The sequence below is a fragment of the Hemibagrus wyckioides genome, linkage group LG15, assembly GCF_019097595.1.
Source record: "Hemibagrus wyckioides isolate EC202008001 linkage group LG15, SWU_Hwy_1.0, whole genome shotgun sequence".
Taxonomy (NCBI): domain Eukaryota; kingdom Metazoa; phylum Chordata; class Actinopteri; order Siluriformes; family Bagridae; genus Hemibagrus; species Hemibagrus wyckioides.
The window spans coordinates 17263017-17290000 of NC_080724.1; the positions used below are offsets into that span (position 1 = coordinate 17263017).

At 41.7% G+C, this 26984-nt stretch overlaps 1 protein-coding gene across 2 annotated transcripts in view; it reads right to left on the reverse strand.

Annotated features, from left to right (window-relative positions):
* Nucleotides 1-26984, reverse strand: part of dip2ba (disco-interacting protein 2 homolog Ba) — a 48731-nt gene that overhangs the window by 12887 nt on the left and 8860 nt on the right. For both annotated transcript variants that reach the window (XM_058409651.1, XM_058409652.1), the window contains exons 2-13: nucleotides 8918-8989; nucleotides 6844-6990; nucleotides 5841-5966; nucleotides 5293-5514; nucleotides 4489-4626; nucleotides 3162-3281; nucleotides 2277-2474; nucleotides 2095-2186; nucleotides 1864-1974; nucleotides 1215-1338; nucleotides 1026-1135; nucleotides 837-939 (exon numbers count right to left, since the gene is read on the reverse strand). In XM_058409651.1, the coding sequence (XP_058265634.1) occupies nucleotides 837-939; nucleotides 1026-1135; nucleotides 1215-1338; nucleotides 1864-1974; nucleotides 2095-2186; nucleotides 2277-2474; nucleotides 3162-3281; nucleotides 4489-4626; nucleotides 5293-5514; nucleotides 5841-5966; nucleotides 6844-6990; nucleotides 8918-8989 (1563 nt within the window). The remainder of the gene's footprint in view (nucleotides 1-836; nucleotides 940-1025; nucleotides 1136-1214; nucleotides 1339-1863; nucleotides 1975-2094; nucleotides 2187-2276; nucleotides 2475-3161; nucleotides 3282-4488; nucleotides 4627-5292; nucleotides 5515-5840; nucleotides 5967-6843; nucleotides 6991-8917; nucleotides 8990-26984) is intronic.

Sequence of the window (26984 nt, forward strand, 5' to 3'; positions counted from 1 at the left end):
TAGTACCAGGACTCCAAGAAACGTTTGAGGAACTAAAAGATCTATGTAGTTTCTGCTTTATCTGTTGTATTTCCCAAACTGAGCAACATTAATACTGGTTATCAAATTGTCAAATCAAGGTCGCTCTATTTTGTATTGCTATTTGTGTAGCACTGCTACTGCTACAGTATAAAACACATCTGAGTAACTGCTTGTTACTTAAGCAAGTGGGTTCATGAAGCCATAGTCCAATCAGTAAGCCAAAACATCAACAGATCCTTACTACAAAAGTGCCTATTGCACAGCAGGAATTCAAAAAGGTTCCAAGAACATTTCCTCTGTCTAATGGACATGGTTCCTGTGGTGGAAATGTGCTTAGAGTGTACAGAGGCAACATGAAATATTAACCGAACTCAAGAACACAGCTTTCTGCTCTCAATTATTTAACGCTTCCTTATTGCGCCGGTTTTGTTGACTGCACTCAGTATTTAATAGTCTCCACTGCAATCATTCTGTTGTACACACACACACACACGTGTTTAAAAATATACACCGACACACATACATATATACATGTTCCTGTATAAGGATTTTGGCTGAGGACAGAACCTAAGCTAAAAATCACTGTACCCTGTTAGAAAATACTGATTTTAATGGAAAACCTTGGAGAATGTGTGATGTAAACAGTGCAGTTCTATTCCATCAACGTCATTAATATTTCATAGCGCTGGTTGAGAGTTTGTAAGCATAGTGTGAGGCGCAATGAGGGTTTTTTTCCCTCAGCCTGGTGTCCGTGATAAAACAGTGATAATTAAGTGATAATAGAGTGATTAATACAGTACTGCAGCGTGACTCACCTTCACAGTAATTGCAGGCCTGTGTGAGAGCTTGGCAGTGCGTCAGCATGGAGATTTTAGACACAGCCACCCCCATCACTGTGCCTTCCTTACTGGCCTTGTACTAAAAAATCATCAATCACAACATTAGCAGGATGAAAAGGGATCTTATACATACATTAATACGTACAGTCTTTGGCAGCTCCTCACCTCGATGTAGGCTGTGTCAGTGTTAGCAGTGGGGATGTGTGGCTGCCAATCTTTAGAAGGTTTTGTGAGATACTTGGTGTCTGTGACGACCCATCTGAGCCGAGGCCATCCTGTGAAAGCGCACACTCGTTCATCAGCCATAACTCTTCAGATTTAAGGGTATAAACCAAACACAGAGGCAGCACATACCTTTAAACTGGAGTATTTCTCCACCTGGTGTTTTTGGTAGCCCTTTAAGACACACTTCACTGGTGAGAGCCAGACTGATCCCACAGCTGCCCAGTAAAAAGCCAACTTGCTGGTTTCCTGCATCCTATACATCGAGTCAAATGAAAGAAAACATATTAGTCAAGTATTAACAATTTAACTAGGTAAGAAAAAAAAAAAATCTGATCGTTGTATAATGCTCAGGATTTTAAAGAAACTAATACCTAGTTCCTAATACCTAATCTCTATTCACCATATCTGTAGTCTACATTAGATTCCCACTGATGTGAATTTCAACAGATTTTCTGCATTCTTAAATAATTAATTAATCAATCAATCAATCCTGGAAACCGTTTTACTATAAATGGACGTCTAAGGACAGCTGAATGCCAGTCAATATATTTTTATGAACAGTAGAATTAGAACATTTTTATTAGGCATTTCTTCATATTTTATATGTTTATTGGTAAAATTCAACAAGGCTTCTACTACAGTGAGTTCTGAATAAATGGTAAATTTCTTTTTTTTTTTCCCCTTTAGTTCAGGGAAATCTCTTGAAATTCTTACATACACTAGAGACAGTGGATAGAAAAATCATGGCTAAACTATATCCATATAAATCTTTCCTTACCTTCTGAGACAGTGGCACCTCTATTGGAACGGGAATAACCTCAGCCAGCAGACAGCCGTAGAAAGCCACCCAGAACATACCAGGGTCACTGTTAGGGTAGACCAGGGCCACCTAGTGGACACACATAAGACATTACTTGACTACCTTTTCATTCTCACTTCATACATATTATGAACAGAGTATTAACTAGCAAGTATTAACTGCCTTTCTTCTAACTATTCCTTCTCTTACCCGGTCTCCAGGTTTGAGCACAGGCTCGTTCTTGGTGCCCAGCTTGTTTAAGAGCGTGTATGCCAGTTTAAGACTACGGCTCCACAGTTTACCTACACCATCACAAAAGTGCAGAATTAAGTTCTCAATAAACACTACACGGTTGAACAAATCAAACAAACACACAATTAAGTGCTACTGACCATAAGTGAGAGTGTAGAGGGGTTTGCCGGTGATGTCCAGTGCGGTGAGAGCTGGACTCTTGGCTTGCGTGGCGCCCCATCGGGCAAGTGCCGCCTGCAGGGCCGGGGGCCAGTTACTGACTACACCCAGGGGCTCGCTCTTCACTGGGATCATCTGACGACCTTCAGGACGTGGAGTGTTGGGATCTGGCCGTGGGACTACAAGACAGAGCACATTAGTCAAGAAGTTAACATGCCTGATTTCAGCCTGTTTTTGGTCATGTGACTACAATTACCAACATTTTATAAGCATGAAGAAAATAAATGCAGCTATCTTCATGCATCAAAATATTCACAACTGTTAAAAAAAAAATAGATGACTCACAATAAAAAAAACCAAAACTCATGGCATTTCACAAGCTGTAGTAATTAGTGCTCGGGAGAATATGATCTGTACACAATGCGAATACAAAATGCAGAAGATTCGAAAGTACAGAACAAACATAAGGGTGACTTCGGGTCATCTGATATCCATATAAATATGCAAAGTGAATGCTAATCCTATGTGTAAATGTCACTGCATAGTATCAGATGATCTGCTGTTGTTTAATCAGTGACTATAAATGCAATAAAACCCTACAGAATGTAGAAGTAATCTGAGACTGCATATACACTATACAGCTAAAAGTATATGGACACTTGACCATAAAAGTGTTGCCCCAAGCATACAATTGTCTAGAATGTCTTTATATGTTGTAGCATTAATATTCCAGTTCACAGGAACCAAGAGGCCTCAAACACACGGTTTACCCTGACTTCAAATCCATATGATAGCCATGGATTTGGATTAGAATGTTAATTGATCATACTTTCGGTCATGTTTATGAAACTTGAAATCTTTTCTACCTTCCACAATGTGCTCAGTGTCGTCCAGGAAGAACTCGCTGAGTGGAGGACGTTTGGGTCTCTTCAGTGTGTTAAGCAGCTGCTGGATCTTAGTGGAGACTCTGCTGTGTACTGGAACTCCTACAAACACACACTCTTAGCTCTATGTATTCTCAACAGGATAACACTAGCTAGATAAGAATCAGCGCATGCATGTTAGAGGAAACATTTATAGTTCACGCCATACATGTCACAATTTGTAACAAGAGGAAGAAATCACGTTATCACACACACATTAAAAAAACAAACAGGGAGGAAGCAAGATTTGAAACACGAAAGCAAAAAAAGACAGGGGTCACTGCACTGAACAGCTCTCTTTCACTTGCCACGGTACCTTTTCCTATAGTCAGAAAAGCAACCCCATGATGGATGAAAAAAGAGCAAAATATGGGTTAAATTCTGGATTCACATCAATGTGCATAACAGCAATCACATTACTCTACTCATGACCAAGTTAAAAAATATGGCTGTATATTAGCTGATACATCTAGTAGACTGAAGTGTTGAAGGTGAGTACAGAAATACCTTCACACACAATACTGCCTTTTGTGATAGATCTGTCTTGTGAAAAGGCAATATAACGATAAAATAATGATAACTAAAATCCCCGAAAATCCTAAATCAAGTATTTAAGATGATTCTGTCCTTCATTCTGGTCAATATTCTTAACCTTGAAATGCTCAGCTCTTCACCTGATTGAATTCTGAATACGTATTCAGGTGGAGAGCAGGGAAAATGGATGGCTCAGCTACTGTCTACTGTCAGACATGCCTCCCTCTTTCTCCTGCGTAAATTACTGCAATTCTTCTTACAGTTCAAACTCCTGATTCTCTCACAAGCTCATCTTCTGTCTAACAACTCTACTACACCTGTACTGCCAAAACCTTTACTGCTTCCTCATGAAAGATGATTGAGCTCAAAACCCTCCTTTGTTCTGACCTCATGCTTCCTTACAACTCCAACATATGCTCAGATCTTCCTACTGTGCATTTGCAGCCCTGGTATATGATAGTCCCACATTACTCTCTGTAAAACACTGTTTTCAGAATCGGCTGAAAAGTACAATACAACTATAATATATTTCTGTATTATTTTGCATCATCGTTATTAAAATAATCTACACGGGAAACATGTACAAGAGATGTAAACGGTTACAAAGCTTGTGTTCATATAAAGGAATATCTCTCTAGATGACCCAATAAACATTGACGTATTGAAATCTAATCTGCAGTGTGGACTTCCTACTGTAGAGTACGTCGCTGTGTAGATCAGAGTATAACTTGCTCACCGTCTGCAGTGTCCATCATGCTGGAGCGGTTGCTGCCGCGACTCACGCCCTTCACTACAGGACTGGAACCCACTTCCACCCGCGAGTTTCGGTCCTGCGGAACGGTGGACGTCACATCGGGGGGAACACTGCTGCTTTCTGCATCCGGACACAACAGTGCGTAATGATTATGACTGTGTTTTGGATATAAGCTTCATAAGGTATTAATAAAAGAGACATATCAGGTGTCACTGTGGATTTTCGCCTTCAGTGTTTCCCCAATCTGAGGGCCTAATTATATTTAGGGCTGTTAAAATATGACATCATATAATCTGTTTTGGGAAAATAATGATAGTATGCTGCTATGCTGGTAATGTTGGAGATTAATTACTCTGTGATTTTAGGTTGCAATGTAAGAGTAAAGAATCTGAAGCTTTGGTAATCATGCATGTTTGCAAATAATCTACAGTGTCAGATCAGCCCATTTCCAAAGCATACATAGAAAAGAAAAATAGTCCCTTCGAATACATTAACGGATGCTTATAAAACACCAACAGGACTTAATGATGTGAGACAAAATGGTGCCTGACAATTTTCCTTTCCCCAGTTTGCTTTTAGTGAGCACAGAGCACACTCTGTTCCTTATAAGCATCCATTTTAATGCGGTAAGGCAATGTCTTTTCTTCAGACGAATCTGGCATAAGTATACTTAGGCCTAATTCAATTTTATATCACGTCTTCCTCTTTCAGCTGTACTACACTTGACTAGCTGTCCACTTTATGGCTAAAACCCTGTCGCCAATGTTATGTGAAGTGTTGGCGTACCTATGCGAGTGTGCGCGAGTACGTCTGCCAGTGCATTCTGGATGTGGTTCTTGCTGCCGTCTCCATGTGACAGGGTGGAGGAAGCCGAGGATGAAGTGGATGATCCCTGGATTGAGCGATTGATCCAGAACTCTGAATTCTGCAGACTCTGAGCAAGAACCGCACTCACTGCAGCCTGGCGTCTACGAAGAGACCCTTCATCCTCCGAAGCAGACGACGTGTCTGCAAAAACACGCACACGCGTATTAATAAAATGCAAACACTATGACATTTACCACTTCTCACATAAGAATTTGATGGGATTCTTTTCCAAATCAAAACCAGCAGGAGGATCAGACTGTAACGGAGTCATCACCTGAACAGCATTCGACGTGTCTGAATACACACATGGACATGACTTACATGTACAACCTGTGTGTAAACAAACTTATATACTTGAGTTGTGTGTGTAGACCCTGACTCTCGTCTCAGTGTCTCCTCAGCCCTGGTCACGGAGCTGTGGACAGAAGGGACAGCAGAAGGCTAGTGGGCACGAGCTCGCTACTCACCAGGAGGGGTGCAGTTCTCCACAGCAGCGTGGACGAATGCAGATCGACGCTTAGTGGGCATGGGCAGTGCCATCTTCTGCTCTTTATGCTTGGCCAAAGCTGCCTGTACGGCTTCCGTGTGGATATCTGAGACAGGATACATATTATAGTACGGGCATTTCAGAGAATTCTAAAGCGTATTCACTTTACACTAAGTACCAGGATGTGCTATATGCAGAGAGTTAGTGCACTGCTATCAAAATTCCATTTGCATTATCAGACTTGTGTTTCGATCAGCAAATAAGATTGCTCCGAGTGTGAAAGTTTGAGATAAAGCAGTCATTTCTAAAGCATTAAACATAACAATAAAATGTTTAATATATGTCCTTTATGCCAAAGAGACCATTAAGAGGCGCTCGACATCTTTACCCTCATAAAAATGCAATATCTATCTAATTTTATAACTACAATATTCCTATTTCCCATTACTGTTTTCTGCATTCTGACATATCCTGGTAAAGAGCTACATAAAAACGCACAAAAGAGAACAGAGATCACATACGCCACATGCAGATACGAGTGAGATCAGTGTTCATTTGCATTCTTCTATTTTTATGACACATTCTCATGAACTGTAGGCAAACCTTTTAAAATACACCATTACCGTAACACCGCTAACATCATCTTGGAAATCTTGATTATAGGCTGCTACGTCTATTACCACCTATGAGATTATTATAAACGATCGTTTAGAATAATTATAAAGTCTGCTTTTTAAGCTTAACATTATATACTAACTGTATAACAGGAAGTAGATCAATTTAAGACTAAGCTAATTGTTTGTGCAATTACAATTAGGTGGATTAGGTTAAAGTGCTACCAGTGAAACCACAGCAACCAGGAATTCAAGATAGAAACGTTTACTGGGAAAGACAGAGCGACTCCAGGGGCTCAGGTAAAATGTTTCAGTGTAATGCTGATGGTGATGATCATGGTTAAGATGATCATGGTGTGTTGGTGGTACCTGATCTGTAACGGTCATCACGGGCCCCCCCGCTGCGGTGTGAGCGGTGTTGCCGTGGAGGGGCCGACGGTCCTGCGTCTGGACTGGGAGAGGAGTCGACACCGGGGCCAGGAGCCAAGTGGATACTCTTTAAGCCTGGATCCACATCTATACACATTAACAGCAACACACACACAGTCTCAGCACAGACAGAAAGGATGTAAGATACACAGAAATCACTGAATTATTGCACTTATCCACACAGACACCATGGAAGCACACAGATTAGGTGTGGTGTGAAAGAAAAACAACAAGGGGTGACGCTTCAAAAGGCTTAAAATGGCACCTTTGAACATGTGACATTTGGGGATTTGTGCAGCGATTTCTGCTTTATAGATCTTAAAAGTAATGCAGTAGTTTAGAGTTTCTGAACCACACTAATAACATCCTGTGCCAATTTTTACATCCATTTCTGACAAATGTTAACCAGCTGGGTAGAAATAAATGTGCACACTTCCTGTGTGAATGAGTCAGTGTAAGAACGAGAAATGACACCATAGTAAAAGAAAAACCTGACCAAAACAAAACAAGTTCATCTCTTTCAGTTCCTCCAGTTTCCTGTTAAGAGCCATGATACGCCATGCACCGATGCAGGCTCATACAGCGGCGGTGTTGAAATAATCTCCTTAAATCACTCAACCGGTAGTTGTTTGTCAATTGATCGCTCTGTACTGTAAGCCATTTTAATGACGGAGTACACACAGGAGTCATAAGCACTTATGAAAACAAGTTTCTTTGTCACAATAAACAGAGCAGATGGACAAGTCTGTGCATGCCTTCAACATGCAGTTTCATCCTCTACCCCTAGAGGGCAGAAAGAAGCTGTAGATACTTTTACACAGTTTACACCCAAAAAAAAAAAAAAAACGGCAATAAAGTCTTTTTAGCCTGAAGGAACCTGTGTAACTTTCAACAAAACACATTTGGTCGGGCTGTGGACTAATGAATATTTCTAGAGATCCTTTAATAACACGCAATCACAATATCGGTGCATGTACAAAAGCTTTTGGAAATTGCGTCTTGCTATGATGAATATGACTGCTTTATTTATTCATTTTACACTTCCTGGCTGGAACGATAATAATACGTCAGCCGAAATGAGATTTTCAGATGCAGTCCATCAGCCAAGACATGCTTGTTGTCTCAAGTTTGTCTCTTTATTATAGACACTTCTAGCATTACAGCATGCTTCTACGATCCTGGTCAAAGAATTCTCTTGCCATAATCTTCTCCATAAGATGCTATAAGAACAGCAGTTATTTTATCACCGTAATCTGGGATGGTGCAGAAAGCTGGGTCGCATAAACAGAAACAAAATGCTTGATGTAATGTTTGTTCTGTTTCAGGTTTCATCACTGTTATGAGTGTATTTGTGCCTGTCCTGAGGGTGTTCTTTAGCCATCCCCCTTTTAGTGGCTTTAGGCTGAGCATGATACAAATCTTTACTCTCAGATTTTAATCCAAAAACTCCTGACCCTGATCGAAATAACCTTCCTGTCGTCGTCACGTTTTGGCCTTTTACGAGGTGTTGTTCTTCGGGACATATTTTGGTATCAGCACACACAGCATCAGCTCTGGCTGAAAAGCACACTAGAAGTGATTTGGATGAAACCTCCGATTCGATTTATGGAATTAATTACATACTGACTTAATCTCTAATTAAATGAAGACTTACCCGCAGTGTGTGATGATTTAGGCGTGTAGATTAAATTAGCAAACTTTGGAGGCATGTCCTGGCTCAGGGTAAAGCGGGGAAGACTATAATAAAGTTCATCTTTGGCTGAACTATTTCTTTACACCAGTCTAAAGCTGGAGCCGCCTTTCCACAGGCCTAATGCATGACTCACAGGGAAAGTGTGTGTGTGTGTGTGTGTGTGTGTGAGAGAGAGAGAGAGAGAGAGAGAGAGAGAGAGAGTGTATGCACTTGGGACAGAACTGACTTCAATAAACAAAGAGATTCAGAGATTGTGTGAGAGAGAGAGAGGGAGAGAGAGAGAGAGAGAGAGAGAGCGAGAGAGGGATAATAAGCTCTTACTTTGGGTATGTGGTATGTATGGGGCCAGCAGCTTAGCTCTTTTCTTCTCGTAGCCCTTTTGTGTGATATCACCTGTAGAAAAAAACAACAACAGAGAAGAGAGTGAGTGCAGGGAGAGAGAGAGAAAGAGAGAGAAAGAGAGAGAGAGAACACATCACACATCATCCACACAAAAAAATGAGTCAGGGAAAAATGTGAGAATGATGCAAGTCAGAGTCATGCCATCACTCTGCTTCACTCTGGTGTACAGCTCAGCAATACGACGTATATCAACACGATTCAATACAATACACATATTCCCATACACTCATATTCCCATACACCCCTACACCCATATTCCCATACTCCCATACACCCCTACACCCATATTCCCATACTCCCATACACCCCTACACCCATATTCCCATACTCCCATACACCCCTACACCCATATTCTTTATATATTCTATATACTGATGCCTCATAAGTGGACATGTCTCCTCTTCAAGCTTTAATCATTTCTTTTTGTAAGAACGTGTGTGTGTTTTCAGGGTGGGCTGAGATGAAAATTATAGTCCTTGGTTTAATAAGACCTTGTGGCCACACACACACACACACCCCTCCCCCCTCACAAGAGCCTAACAGTGGGTTAAGTGGAAGCTTGTAGAGTGTTAAAGCTTGGAAACTACAACCTAAAAGCAGAATGTCACCAACATCACAAGAAGCTCCATATCTCACACACACACACTTGCACACTATACACTCTCACATTTATTCACACAAAAACACACTCCTGCACGCACACACACACAAACTACCCTCACTCACACAAACATCTCTCTCTCTCTCTCTCTCTCACACGCACACAAAACCTTGACCAGTGCTCCAAATCTCACTGCCATTACTCAGGCTAAAGTCCACTGTTCTAGCTCCCCAAAGCACACAACACAAAACACACACACACACCCCACAGCCTAGGGGAGTGTCTCTCACTAACAGAAAAAAAAACCACAGGACCCCCACCACTCCCTCTACACCACACATATGCGTGCACACCCACACTTGTCTCCCACATGTGTACACACACAATGTACAACAACAATAACAGACTATATGTGTGAAGCAATGAGAAATCTGCAGAGTGTCTCTCTCTCTCACACACACACACACACACACTATTCCTGCCTGTGGGAAACCACATGACTAGATAAGCCACCAAAGGAACTGCTCTGTCTCACAGGACGTGTTCTCATCTTTTCCAGAGCGTGAGCGATAAGCAGAACCCGTGCGGCCATGTTTGTTTTGGGCACTGACTCCCCAGGAAAAGGCCAACGTGGGCCTCAACATGAACTCGGCAAACAAAAGAACTGAAAGGCGGAGCTGAAGAAGAGCCAAGGGAGCCTGTTGAGCTGCACTCTAGATTTATTCAGGGAGAAACAGGGAAAGAAAAGGAAGAGAAAGGAAAACTCTCTCGCTTTTAAACGCAGAGAGATGGCTAGCATTGAGCTGAAATTCACGCCTGGTTAGCCTGAGAATGTGGACTAGAAATACTGCAGCTACCTCCTGCCATCATAGCCCTTCCCTGCTCTCTCTCTCTCTCTCTCACACACAGTCACATAATCTCCCACTCCACTCCTTTTACACTCAGCCAATAAAGTTTTATTGGTATGAGCAACAATGAACTGTCTAAACTCTCTCAAGTAACACAGAAGCACTAATAGGCTAAGTAGCAAATCAGCACTCCAAAGTGTGCTCCCACACACACACACACACACACACACACACACACACACAAAACTGACTCACCCTGCTGTATTAAATCACAAGCCCCTGTGCATGTTAATGTGCTAGCACAACTAGCTAATTTATTTATTAGAACAGAATGGAGGCTGAAAATAATAGCAAGCTGAATTCAGTAACAGTTATAGTGAAGATAAAGCTAACTAGCTGATCTGAAGTCTAACTACAAACTCAGGCCTGTTCTATAACGCTCCACTGAAGCCACACCCCTTTAAACATACTATTGAACTGAGAAAAGAGGCTTTTTTATATATTTTTTTTAAATGGACAGGCTGAATGATTGACAGGCACACAGAGATGCCTCCTCGTCCTGATTGGTTGCTTTTCGGGGCCCACGTTGTTTTTCCCCCCAGCTCTGAATGTTAATCCCTGAGGAGTCGCAGAGAGCAGAACTTTCAGCACAAATTTAACTGCTGCAGAAATGTAAAGAAAACATGAGTACATGTTACTACCTACATAGATAGATAGATAGTTAGATAGACAGACAAACAGATAGATAGACAGGCAGGCAGGAAGACAGACAGACAGAAGGACAGACGGACAGGCAGGCAGACAGACGGACAGAGAGACAGATAGACAGGCAAATCGATAGACAGACAGACAAACAGACAGATAGACAGATAGATAGACAGATGGATGGATAGACAGGCAGGCAGGCAGGCAGGCAGGCAGACAGACAGGATAGACAGACAGGCAGATGGATGGCGGAATGGCGGGATGGATGGATAGAGACAGACAGACAGACAGACAGACAGTCTTGTGTTAGCCCAGCTTCGTCAGTTAAAACATGCTAAAAGTGTTGGGATTTTCCTGATGGCACCTTTGATGTGACTCAGGTTTATACAATGTAAAGGAACAGAGGAATATAACAAACACTCGATTTTCAAACACACACACACACAAACACACACACATCAAAAAGCTTGCAGTCAAACAAATGCATATTCCAACACACACTTTAATATACTCCAACACACTAACACACTAATACACACCTCAGGAAAACAGCAGGGACTCAAACATGCAGGACAAAAAAAAATAAAAAGACAAACAAATAAACTCACAAATGGACAGACACTCCAACACACACTCAAAGACAACACAGACACAACACACACAAAACACATATATGCAAATAAAAAATAAAAAATTTTTTAAAAAAAACACAAATGCACACTCGAGCACAAACACACAATTGCAAAGAGTTACACACAAACACACACAAGAGGCAGAGTGAAGCGTTTGTATGGTTGTGTGCAGCAGTGTGTGAGACCGTGCTACAGGGGGACTGATGTAATGGAAGGAGTAAGATCTCACACGGCGCACGCACACACACACACACACACACACACACACACACACACACACACAGAGTAGAGCCTGTGTTCAAACAACGACAACAACAAGAATTCAGAGCGCACACACTGGCAGTGCTCCATCAGCACTGAGGCACCTTTGTGTCCCAGATCTCTCTCTCTCACACACACACACACACACACACACACACACAGAGAGACTTCACACAGTCCCTCACACTTCCTCTAAGGCAACAGCCGAGCACCTGTCTGACACTGTGCAGGGCGACTATGGGAGTAACCGTGAATTCCTGGGGTTTGTATTATCATTTTGGTTAATGTAAAGCCCTGTGTGTGTGTGTGTGTGTGCACACGCGTGTATGTGTGTAAGAGTTAGTGGACAGGATATGACTGGTCCCCCACCCTGCACCGCCTGCCAAAATCAGCCCCAGTGTATTCATGAGGAGGAATGTGCTGATTGGACGATGGCCGGGGCCAACTGGCCAGCACACACACAGCATTGGCCAAATTTAAGAGCTTGCCTCAACACACACACACACAGACACACACACACAGCTCTGAGCCAAGAGCAACATGCCTTGACACTCACTTATGTCGGTGTGGACCTGTGTGTGAGGACTTTATCTGTGTCACTGTGTCATTGTGCATTTAATGTGCATCTGTGTTTGATCCTATCCATCATCCACACCCCACACACACACACACACACACACACACACACACACACACACACACACACACACACACACACACACAGCTCAGTAGCAGAGGAAACGATAAGCTGGTCAGGCTTCCTGCCTCATCCGAGCTCAGTGTGTCTGGAAAAACCCAAGCATGCGGAGGAAGTATGCATGCGCTCACACAAACACACATGCAAAAGACTAGAGACAGACGAAAACAAACAACATTTAAAAGATTTAGAATCTAATTTTCTATTTTATCTGATCACATCCAAGGGGCAATCGAAACCTAGAAGCCCTATGACATCAGTCCAGCCCTTCAGTCACGTGACCTCTTTCACGCGCCATATTGGGTACCAAAACTTTTCGTCATAGCTAAACTGTGATGTGCTACCTAGCAACCAGAAAGCACAAAGCCCTCTGCCCTGAACACTTCCCCATGGTGGAAACCTGGACCTTTTTACCAAACACTGACACTGGAGACTCCTTCATTAAATGCTGTATAACCAATGCACATGTTTTCCAACTCTGTTAAACCTAGGTTATGTGGAATAACAGTTACCATAGAAACAAGAATCAGAATGAAAGCATCAATACGAATTCGTGATTTGAATTACATTTCAAACATTATGACCACCTACCTAATATTATGCTGGTCCCCCTGTTGCTGCCAAAACAGCCCTGACCCATCATGCACTGTGTATTCTGACACCTTTCTATCAGAACCAGCATGAACCTCTTCAGCAATTTGAGCAACAGCAGCTCGTCTGTTGGATCGGATAACACGGGCCAGCCTTCGCTCACCACGTGCATCAATGAGCCTTGGCCGCCCATGACCACTGTTCCTTCCTGGGACCACTTTTGATAGATACTGACCACTGCAGACCGGGAACACCCCACAAGAGCTGCAGTTTTGGAGATGTTCTGATCCAGTGGTCTAGCCATCACAATTCTGCCCTTTGTCAAACTCGCTCAAATCCTTACGCTTGTCCATTTTTCCTGCTTCTAACACATCAACTTTGAGGACAAAAATGTTCACTTGCTGCCTAATATATCCCACCCACTAACAGGTGCCATGATGAGGAGATCATCAGTGTTATTCACTTCACCTGTTCATAATGTAATGCCTGATCGGTGTAGTTCATATGTGTACTTGATTTTTATATTGTATATAGTTGCATATCAAACCTGATGTATCTAACACTCCATCAGCTTCAGAAGCTTCTCACACACTACACACTCTGAGCAAATCTCTAAATATTCAGTGTGTGCGCATGTGATGAAGCATCGACATCTGATGGCAAACTAAAATGTAGCTGGTCCAACACTGATGACCTTCATCACTGATGTCTCTGACTTCTCATCCACACACACAAACATTGTCTGTCTCTATCCACATTAACTCTCTAGCTTTGTCTATTGAGGCCGTCCGCACTCAATCCAAAGCAAAATCGATTTGCGCACATCCCACTTTCCAGGACTGCAATCCCAGAGCAGCCGTTTGCTAAATTCCCTGCGGTGGGATTTGGGACAGAAACAGGCACGCCAAATTTAGAAAGCTGAAAGTCCAAAAAAAGCAGAGCAGAGCTTGGATCCAGCACCCACCCACACAGCCACGGGCCTGGAGGAGCTGCTGCAGAGTGTGACAGGAGAAACACGGAACTGGAGTATCCACCGCTGCTGAAGATAACGTGATGAGCTTTTCAAGGACACACACACACACACACAGCTTCCAGAGAGGACAGAACTGTCTCTCTACGTACAGCATGGCTGCACTGCTTCTAAATAAAGTAGAGAGTACAGCTGTGTATGTGAACACCTTCTTCAGGAATAAACATATATCTCCACACCGACTGTTTTCTCAGAGTGGGATCTGAGGACCTCCAGGAGAGTGGGAAGATTATTCGCCGAGGTCTTTTCGCTTTTGTCATGCTGGTGGAAATCGCAACCCATGCTTATCCATGTTATCATATTTAGCGGATGTGTTTTATCAGTGAAAGAATCCAGGAAGCTCTGTGGCTTAAAAATATAAATAATGTTCATGAAATAAACCGTACTGAGTAGATGCCTGAAATTTACTTACATCACCGGACAGACACAAATACGGATATGCAAATTACATTAATATTTTGTCCAAAAGAACCCCTTATTTCTATACAAAATGGGATTTATAAAGCTGTAGCTCCGTATAGACCATAAACCATGCTGAAGAACCAGAGCATATAAACATTTTGGGGAAAAATCATATGAAAAAAATGCAGCAGTAGTAAATCTGATAAAATATTAATATCATATTAGCATTAATATTATTATTCGCATTAGTAGACGGCAATTGTTGTCACGTATAAACAACAGTTCCTTGATTATAGGAAAGATTTCATTGTTTCCTAGCTTACATCTTGTGGTCACATTAGACATAAAACCCAGAAAGTTCCTGCTACTGTGAACTGCAGTGACGTAGCTGAGGTTACAGAGTTCAGGAGTTACAAATAACTATATTACGTTACGTATGATGTTGTTTTTAGTCCTTATATATATTTCCAGTAAAATATTACTTCTCTCTTTTTCTAAAAAGACACAGTGGTAGAACTCAGATGTAGGCCACGCCCACTTCTGGCTCAAATCTGAGTACAGAGCACTATGAGATCTGTTCCTTTAAACCACTTGTAAAGAGGAAGTTGTGAATGAATTGATAAAGGCCTATAGTTTAGTATGAGATGATGTCTGACACTATATGCATGGCTTATTTTTTTTATTGCTAGTATAATAAATTTCCCGTCACTGTATGTTGTTTTCTCTCTTTCTCTCTCTCTCTCTCAGTACAAGAGGAGAAACTGTGTGCCTGCTGGTCTGAATGAATCACAACGTCAATGAATCACTGCTGAATCATTGATGGTTCAGAGAAATATCAAAAGTACACCGTCTTCCACAGACTATAAACGTAATCAAACAGCTCACTTTTTTTTGTGTGTGTGTCTAACAGACTAATGTTTCTAGCAAGTCATGAAATTCTGTCACTTCAGTCTTTTGTATAAATATTTATCTCACACCGGTTCCAGGTCCAGTTCTTCAGACCTGCTGAGGAAGGTTGGGAGCTGGTTTGCTGAGGAAGGTTAGGAGCTGGATTGCTGAGGAAGGTTGGGAGCTGGTTTGCTGGCATACTGTACTCGATAAAAATGAACAAAACCCTGCTGTGTATATTAACACTGGAATATTACAGAGGCCATCATCCTGCTCAACCAGGATCACTCTTCAATCTGGTTCTTTCTCCTGAAATTTAGCTCCATCTGCATTTAAATTTCCAAATACAAAGCAATTTTAATTAAAATATGATTATAAGTAAAGATTACGTGTCACACCCAAAACACAAACCTTAATCATACACTGTATACCTTTAGCTACATTTGCCCCATAGCTCCAGGACAAAGCAAGCAGGTGTCTAACATGCCTGGACTGATCTGCTAGATTTGGTGCAAACTAAAAAAGTTGAAATCTCATCAAATCTTTTCTTTAAAAAAGTGCATATTGTTAATAAAACATTAAGATTTGATTTTTCTTTGCAGGAAAATTAGATGGAGTAACACGTACCATTAAGCGCCTTAAAACACAACTAAAAAAAAAACAAAAAAACAAAAAGTCATTTACAAACTAAATCTGCAGTTACTAAAACCACAGATACTAAAAAACTCCCTTACACCCAGAGGTTTGGTGACAAATGTGGCTGCTGAGGTAAAATTTGAGATCCAGAGATTAGCAAAGCTGGTTACAGACCTCATGCAGTATTCTCACACACCTGTGCCTGAGGTAATAACACAGCTGTCAGGAATGAGGAGATCCCGTTACAGTTAACTTCCTTTGACCGACACTCTGCCTGCTTATCTGACTGCTGCTTCACTCATTTAGTGGCATGTTTAAGATATACACCTCCTGGCTCTGCCCCCAGCGTACACACACACACAAACACACACAAATACACACACAAAGGAAATAAAACACACAGAAAGGCTTATCAGCAAAGTGCAGTCAGTGCACATTTAGCACAGAGGCTCAAAAAGCACATGAGGAAGTAGTTGCTGTGGTTGGTTTTTGCCCACCTGGGAACCTGGCACTAACGTCACATCCTGTCTGATCGCTGTACAAACATCACACGGCCTCGACCACAATGACACACTCAGGCACGCTAATCAGAACAGCGCTTGGTTCACAGCTGCAACTTACTCTGAAATATTCAACATTAATAATTAGCCGTGTGTCTCTTTTACTGTGTCTTTAATCAATTATTGAGATTAGCATGATGTCCTCTTAGAAGAAAAAAAACACTGAGATGCACAGACACAAAGGCCACACCCCCTTCAGTGGTGGTCATGCTTTCGTCACTGAAATTGACCTATACAGAGACCACCACTCCTTCACATAGGTGAGACCTCCTTCGACTTAACTGACCATCACAGAGGCCACACCCACTTCACTGAAACGGAAAAGCACAGAGATCACACCTCTTCAATGGCCACACCCCCTTCACTAAAACAAACAGGCACAGAGACCACACCCCCTTCACTGAAATGGAAAAGTACAGAGATCACACCTCCTCAAAGACCACACCCCCTTCACTAATACAAACATGTACAGAGGCCATGCCTCCTTCACTGGTATATATAGTCACACCACCTCCACCAGAATGGACACACTTCGCGGATCCAAATAATTAAAATCTTTACACCTCTCTAATATTTTGTGTTAACAGTGTTATAAATGAGCAATATCAATTACAGGCCTGGCCAAAGTCCAAAGTGAGCCAGTAACATATTAGCTTAGAGAGCAACAATATCCAAAATCTCCATCTATCTTTCTCTCGCTCTCTCTCAAACCCACACACACACAGTCATGATCTAATACTCAGTAATCCTGGATTACACAGAACTGAAAGGTAAAGAGGCTTTACGATGGCAGCACTCTGGCATCCTGTGGTTTCTCAGCAACGTCACCTTCTGAATTAAAGAGAAAAACAAAAAGACTTGTGAGAGAACAGCCACTTAAGTGATTTAACAGGAAAAAACTTGTCTTGTGGACATTCCACAACGTTACACATGGTTAAGATGCTTGTAAGTAATTGTTGCTTGGGTATAATTATATAAAATCACACTTTTTCTAACATGACCGTATACTTTAGGATGGTAACAATAATCTCCGTTATGTTTGGACGCCTCATCGGAGCCGATCGTTGATTATTCTGCTCTAACAGCATGTCCCATTGTGATCCAACTCCATGGTGACAGCGTACTGGTTACCAGCGGGTCATTGTTGACCTTAGGATAGGATTGTACAGTTTAGGTAGGTGTATATTACATCCTGTTTATGATTATACGGTCAGATCATTCTCCCTCTATACGCACGTCCACATGGTACGAGAGTCTCCAAAACCAGTCTCCATGGCATCCGTCTAAAAAACCCTTCCAGTCAGTGAATTAATCCCTTAAGGCTTCAAAAACAAAAATTTTTCTCTGGCAGAACAAAACAATTCAAGCTTACAAGATAATCTTTGAGACTGAGGACAGTTTCTGAGCTGGGGGGGGGGGGACCAGACGCCGAGGACATGGTGAAGAATTGGAAGCAGACGTGACGGTTTTGCATGCTGTGTACGGGGATTAGTGGGTGTGAGCAGAGAGGTGAAGGTGTGACAAACCGGAAGCTGGTGAGACAAGGGAACTGATGTCACGAGAGATGCATTTACATCCGATTTATTTAAAGGTCTTTTAACTACTTTGGGTGTGACTGATGACATTGAAAGCTATGCATAAAGAGAGAGCGAGAGAGAGAGAGAGAGAGAAGGTTATATTTAATATTATTAATATATTTTCAAATGCATATGAACCTGCAGCTTTACATCAATTATATGTAAAGACAGAGAATGTAGAAACTTCACTTCTGGCTTGTGTACAAGTACAACTACTGAAGTTTATCTTGGCAGTTGGAACGCGTTATAATAACACAGGATTATTTGTATTATCTGCTGGTTTTCAGTAATATTTTTAGATTCTGAATACATGTATCATTACCGAGATTAATGAGAATGTTGTCTTTGTTAAAGCAATAAAGGGCAACCTGAACATTATAACCAAAACTGCTCATCCTCTATAAAACAGTATTGTCTTTGTACACTGAAAAAAAACAAAGCTCACTACTTAATTCAGACGTGTACACTGGTTCCATGTGATTGGACAATGAACTTTCATACATCCAACATGATCTGATCAGGTATTTATCAAATCTCTGAATAAAATCAGACCCTGAGCTAACACCTGAGCTTTCACAAGGGAACTGGTTTAGGTGACTAGATCATGCTCACGCTACACCACCTAGCAATTAAAAACTTGATTCAGTTAAGTTTCATATAAACAGTGAAATCATAGCTATTAATAACACCACAACACTAAAACTTCATAGACTGGGGGGGAAAAAACAGACGGACAAAGAGATGTGAGATTTGCCCCATTTCAAAAAGTACAAATGAGCCATAGTCCTGAGTGCATTATGTAAAAGTTATGCTAAATTCAGTGAATATAAAGAAAATCTCAACAGAATAGTAACATTGGTTGCTTATACAAAAGTAATTATCCTTATCCTGTTACACACATGTAGCTACCTCAGAGAGAGAGAGAGAGAGAGAGAGAGAGAGAATGATGCATACTTTATACAAGTACAAGTATTTAAGCTATAAACTATATATAAAAATGCTGAGTCACTAAAAGCGTGTGTAATTTCACAGATGGATGCGTACAGGGCTTACAAATTTACACACTGAACTGTAGTGTGGCATTTAGATTGCCTGAAGCACTGCACTGATAATCAGGAAAATTACACCGATCAGGCATAACCTGCCTAATATAATGCGGGTCCCCCTTTTGCTGCCAAAACGGCCCTGACCGGTCATGCACTGTGTATTCTGACACCTTTCTATCAGAACCAGCATTAACTTCTTCAGCAATCTGAGCAACAGTAGCTCGTCTGTTGGATCGGATCACACGGGCCTTTGCTCCCCGCGTGCATCAATGAGCCTTGACCACCCATGACCCTGTCGCCGGTTCACCACTGTTCTTTTTTGGAGATGTTCTGATCCAGTCGTCTAGCCATCACAATTTGGCCCTTCATCAAACTCACTCAAATCCTTATGCTTGTCCATTTTTCCTGCTTCTAACACATCAACTTTGAGGACAAAATGTTCACTTGCTGCCTAATATATCCCACCCACTAAGAAGTGCCATGATGAGGAGGTCATCAGTGTTCTTCACTTCACCTGTCAGTGTTCATAATGTTATGCCTGATTGGTGTATATTTGAAATTACATTAAGATTAGGAATTAGTTTATGAATGATACTGAACATGAAACAGCAAAGATAGATAGATAGATAGATAGATAGATAGATAGATAGATAGATAGATAGATAGATAGATAGATAGATAGATAGATAGATAGATAGATAGATAGATAGATAATCAATGACCATTTTTATGCTAGTTTTTAATGCCTCAGCATTCCAATTATCCAAACAACACTGTGGCATGACATCACAAAAGCCCTATAAACCAGAATACAATCCTTTCTATTCAAAAGTGTTAGAATGAATCCACTTCATGAATAGATGTAAATGCATGCTCGTGAACTATGATGTAAGCCTAAAGTTCATCTTTGTTCCGGCGCTTCTTCTTGAGTGTCTGAGAGCGCTGCTACAGTTTAACCGTGAGCTCCCCGAGCAGGAAGTTAAAGTAGGTCACGTTCACCAGCGCCTGGCTGTGCTGCTCCAGTGTTTCGGTTGTTTCTATTAGTGAGACTCTCCCTCTGGGCTCCCGCCTCATTTAACCTGACAAATAAGGACACCGTGATTCAGGAAGCTCTCTCAATGTGACTCTGATAATCAAGCCGTGCTAAAAGGGTGTGGCTCTGAGGCCTGTGTGTGTGTGTGTGTGTGTGTGTGTGTGTGTACACGGTGATGACAACATGAAAGAGAGCATGAGTAATATCTGTGTAAAACTACACGTGTACTGGATGAGTGACTAAATAAATAAATTAAGTAATAAAGAAAGCTCTTTCATATGGAAATCTCCCCAGATACCGAATCTCTTCTCGCAGAAACACTCTCTGAATCCGTTTCAAAATATCTGCTGAAATGGAAAAAAAAAAAATATATGAATTCAGCCACATTTGACCCAAATACCAATGCTATATAATCACAAGACATCCAAGAGGAGTTAACCGTTTTAAAAAACAAAAAACACACTTTCGTTTAGAGCTGGGATCCTTAATATATTAATCCTGCCAAGATCAACAGATAAAAAGGAGCTTTAAAGGACTTAGTACTGCTTAATAAACAACCAAAACCCCAGGCAATAATCTGGCAAACAAATAAAATCAATTATAGACTTGGCACATCATTTATTTTCAATAAAGCATGCAAACGTTTTTGTAACACCTTGTTATTAAAAGTGTTAATTTCTATCAATCAGTGTGAAACAACAGTTCAAACAGGCGTGGCTGTTATTATAGGATTGGGAAAGCTCCGCCCCAAAGCCCTGAACAGGCCTTTAGGGCTCAATGGAGTGAAGAAAAGTCACACTGAACCCTAGTGACCTCTGAGACCTCACCAGATACACGCTCATGGGAATAGAGCACGATGCTACAGATAGGGCTTGAACTACTGGGGGGAGACACACACACACACAAGCCTGTTTTTCTGCCCTGGAGGCAAGTGATACTCAGATGTGTGACACACACAACCACACATGACAACTTAACACTGGTAGTTGGCAGAGAAACACACCCTGTGATGTAATGCTGCTGTGATGAAGCTCAATACCACAAGATAAACTTTAACAAATAAGACAAAAGCTCTGTCTCATTCTGTTCATACTCCATAGCAGTGTTCGACAATTCTGACAAGTTTTCAAATGTTGAAATAGTCCTCATAATCGTTTTTATATGAGCTGCACTGCTGAACATGGAGTCTAAAGGGTATCTCCCCGAATAACCGCTGCTGAGGCAGGGGATGGGGTCACCCACAGAAACACAAACACTCACTTCTACCCAACATGTGAAACCAGCCCAACTAATAAGAGCTAATCAAATCTGAGCGCATACAGTGGTAACATGTGTTTACAATTATCTAACATTTGTTGAATATATTCTCTTATTCATGGTGAGAAATCACCTAACTGACGCTTTGTTCTGAGGAAATGAATAACATCCTGGCTTGTGTGAACTGAAAAGCTTGGCCTGTTCAATATTTATCCCCATTGCTTAACTGCTCACTGCTTGCCATAAGACTGGGACTGGAGTACAAGTTCATTTAGTTTATTTTAAATGCAGCACTATTTATGTGATCTGATTTTCACTGATTTCTCACTAGTGCTGGGTAGATACACGGTATTGCCAAAAGTTTTGGGACACCCTTCCAAATCATTGATTTCAGGTGTTGTTTTTCACGGGTTGGGCTCGGCCCCTTAGATCCAGTGAAAAGAACAATAATCCTTCAGCAAACTAGACATTTTGGACCATTTCATTGCTCCCAACTTTGTAGGGAACAGTTTGGGGATGACCCCTTCCTGTTCCAACATGACTGCACACCAGTGCACAAAGCAAGGTGCATAAAGACATGGATGAGCGAGTTTGGTGTGGAGGAACTTCACAGAGTCCTGACCTCAACCCGATAGAACACCTTTGGGATGAATTATAGCGGAGACTGCGAGTCAGGTCAAGACTGGGACGTCTGCCTTTACAAGCACATGAATGTAATATGGAGCTGGCCCCAGCCTTTGCCACTATAACAGCTTCAACTCTTCTGGGAAGTCTTTCCACAAGGTCTTGGAGTGTGTTAATGGGAATTTTTTGACCATTCCACCAGAAGTATATTTGAGAGGTCAGGCACTGATGTTGGACGAGAAGGTCCAAAAGATGTTCTATCAGATTGAGGTCAGGATTCTACACCAAACTCGCTCATCCAAGCCCAACCCCTGAAAACAACACTTGAATTCAATGATTTGGAAGGGTGTCCCAAAACATTTGGCAATATAGTGTAAATGTGTTTGAGGTGTTTAAGACTAAACCCAAATTTTTATACGTTTGTAAAACACACTGGCCCTTTTATTGTTTTATGCAAATGCATACATTCCTCAGAACACCCCGCCTATCAGAGAGGAAGCTCCCGTAGTGAGCCAAGAGCCTTAACTATCCATACAGCCATGAGAAACCTTACTGTTTTGCATACGTGGACTGGGATGTAGCCAAACAAAGCAAATACTTTTTTAATAAAAAAAAAAAAAGTCTACAGCTAGCTAGCCAAAGATTAGGAGTCAAAATCTGGATACTCTCACCATATCTCCGTGATCTTGAACGTGTATGCTCTGCCTCTCTTCTCTTGCGCCGATTCGTTCGGCTGACCGGCGAGGCAACACATTCGACACGGAACACTCAAACTCAAACACACACACACACACACACGCTGTCCTGACAGCAGATAAACAGTCAGTGCTAACAATAGCCAGGTGCTTCTGTTTAAAGACTGAAGCATGCTGATTCGGCAGAGGGGTGCTATCTGAATGTATACTGTACCACTGCTGCGAGCTTAATTAACACACAGGCTTCAGAATGACTTCTGTAAACTTTTCAGCCAGAGCGGCCTAACGAGATCTGCAGGGCGTGTGCGTGAGTCACGGCTCGGGTGCGTATTCTGGGGTCTGTGCTGAGGTTTGAGGTGGACAGAATAAATACTGCACGCGCGCACACACACACACACACACACACACACAGAGAACGCAGGAAACCATTCACACAGCACAGACTAAATAAAGACAGTACCTTGGTTTCTGCACTCGGTCTAATGCACACTAGTGCGCTAACTGAGCTAATGCTGGCTAGAGAGTATCACAAGTTATAACATTTATAGCACTAACTTCTTCATGCGACGTTAAAAGCAACTGCAAATGAACATGTGGAGTGCTGCCACCACCAAAACACACATTATATTGGTATGGAGTTTGCGTATTATTACAGCAGCAGGGTCTGGAGTGTGTTATTCCGCTTATACCGCAGATATTTAGCAACAATTACAATGTTTAATTATTAATGAGCAAAACATAATGCGTTCGAGCGATTTATAGTTAGATCGTTCTCTTGGTTCTTACTTATATTAAAGTCATTCCTCACCATCATCTCTCCCTGACCACTGTGAATGTCTCTTTCAGAAACGTTAAATAAACGTCACCTAACAGAAAGTGACCACAAAGTGATAACAGTTGCAGGTTTTTACTTCGTACAAGTGTATGAGCTGTTACTATGGAAACAATAACATATTAGAACATTATTATAACCGGGGGAAAAAAAAAATCAAGAGTGAAATGTCGGATGCACTCAAAGGCCACGGATTTGCTCACGTAGTGGAGGAAAAAATTTCAAAATGGCCGACGACACCGGGAAATGTCTATTAATTCGGCCCACGCCGTGATTCCCTTTTGGACATTTTAAAATTTCATTGTATTCTGCTAAAGCTAGCGGCATCACATTATGCACGTCATTTACCATCGACTGGAAAACAGTGTATATTTCGGGTTAGTGAAAAGTTTCTAAAGAAAAGAGTTCAACTGGGAAATCATAGATGTCATTGAACTCATCAGCATTAAGAGAAACATTGATTGATTGGATCATTTCCTTCTCCATTTTGCTACAGAACTTTAAAAAACGTTGTTCTTCCTCCACTCACATTCTGTCCATCCAAGAGCTTCGGCCTACGCTGAGGCTTTGCCCAGTAGCCGATTTCCTCTGAGGCGCTGCAGCTGGAACGCAATTACACCAATAAGACAGAAAGAAAGACAGAAAGAAAGAAAGACAGAAAGACAGAAAGAAAGACAGAAAGACAGAAAGAAAGACAGAAAGACAGAAAGAAAGACAGAAAGACAGAAAGAAAGAAAGACAGAAAGAAAGAAAGACAGAAAGAAAGAAAGACAGAAAGAAAGAAAGACAGAAAGAAAGACAGAAAGACAGAAAGACAGAAAGAAAGACAGAAAGAAAGACAGAAAGACAGAAAGACAAAGAAAGAAAGACAGAAAGAAAGAAAGACAGAAAGACAGAAAGAAAGACAGAAAGACAGAAAGAAAGACAGAAAGAAAGACAGAAAGACAGAAAGAAAGAAAGAAAGACAGAAAGAAAGACAGAAAGAAAGACAGAAAGACAGAAAGACAGAAAGAAAGAAAGAAAGAAAGAAAGAAAGAAAGAAGCAATCCACCATGCATGCCATTGTCAGTTTACTTTAAAAGGAACCCGGGTACGTCTTTCCAGAAGGTTCTGCCAGGCTAACACCTCTGAGATCTCAGCACACGTTCTGAACTGCTGCCAAAGGAAACTCTAGATTTTTTAATATCATCTCATTAAAGTGTATTGAGTGATGCCGCTTCTAAAGATTGCAGTGTGTTTTGCAATACCGCTCCCGCTGTTAGACTTTACAGCGTGTACCTGCTGTATCGGTGGTGTTAGATTCGTTTTGAAAACAAGAATATCAACTCTGTCAAAATGAACAAGTAAACACAAAAAAAAAAAAACGGCAGTGTTGGCAGTGACAGTAATGCAAATAAGGCAGAGACAGACGTCGCTTGTTGGTGTTGGTTTATTTTACAATACAACTGCTAAGATCCCGAGAATCCTTTTCTTCGCATATCCTAGCTAAGGAAGTTAGGGTCAGAGCGCAAGGGGCAGCTACTATACAGAGCCCCTGGAGCAGAGAGGGTTAAGAGCCTTGCTCAATTGCCCAACAATGGAGCTTGGTGGTGGTGGGGTTTGAACCCCGATCCTCCGAAACCCAGAGCCTTAACCACTTGAGCCACCACTGCCCGTGTAGAGAACATTTGGGTTCATTGGGAACACCAGTTGGGTTGCGAAGATTAGACACAGTCTACTTGAAAAATTTCTAGCTTTAGCTTTCTTTAAAAATCCCCAGCAACTATGATACATAAAATAGAACATGCTTCCTCCTGATCAAATTTTCCTTTTAAATACATATCTCATAAATCAGAAACGCTGCCCATCTCTGACGCTACACACTTTTTCCATCCACAGGCTGTTGGGAAACACACACTTTTTAAGAGAAGGAAATCCCAATGTGTGTGTGTGCGCTTACTCAGTAGGTTAGGCTGATAAAACGCAGACACGTTCACTACAAACGGCTGACCGTTACACAGCTCGACGTCAAACGTGGAATAAACTGGACTGTCAAAGAAATGACGCGTCCCATCCGTCTCTATCCTCTCCAAACATGCAGCAAGTCCAGGCGTCACCGGGGCGTGTCACAGAGGGTCTGGAGTAAAAAGTGGGAGGAAGGAAGGAAAGGAAATGGAGAAGAGATAGCTATAATCTGGGTTCGGTTGCAAAACTGTTGCTTATATCTCGCGCTTCTCCATGACGTCGCAGCTTTATAGCTCCTTCAGGCGTTGACTCACCGGGGGAACGCTGGCTCGGCTCGGATATGGCGTTTAAAACAAAACAAGATGACTCTACAGGATATGACAAAGAGCTTAGGGAAACACGCGCATGATTCTCCCCGCTGTCTCTCTTTTGAGTAATCCCACTTTTCCATGATGGATACAAGTTCAGACTCCCCTGTTCAACAAGTACATGGCGCTCCTTAAAAATAGAGAGAGCGAGCGCTTTTTTTTTTTTTTTTTTAAGGGTTAAAAGTTGCTTTAACACGTTCTAGCGTATCCACAGCACTTTTGTTCCCATATCCCTTTTGGGTTTCCATTAACAAATGTTTGGCTCCGATCCTTTTGTAAGTCGGACGCTCTTTCAAATATCCCGATCCTCTTTTCTTACATGCACAATATCGACGTTGGCTTTAAAATTAGAACGGGACCAGCTGTCGTTAAAATACCTAAAGCCGTCCACACCCTCTCCAAACAATCGGCTCGCTAATAATCTGATCCAGCGAGGCCAGAGGACGTTTTCTAGAGCAGTAAGCGCAATCATGGACAATGTCCGAACTCAAACTCGCTTTGAGTGCATTATCAGTTGTACAGCAACACCCGGCATGTCTTAGCTGGACGAAAATGGACACATTTATGACAACATTGTATCATGAAAATGTTACTGCAGGCAACAAAATCTTATTGTAGGCAAGTTGTTGTGGTATAAGAAGAATAAAACACAGTGAGACTCCAAACTGCGTCATTTGGCATCCTATTGTGGATTATTTTCCAATAACATCACATCCTAACGTTTTATTTCTTAGATCTCGGCTTTTGCTGACAGTTATG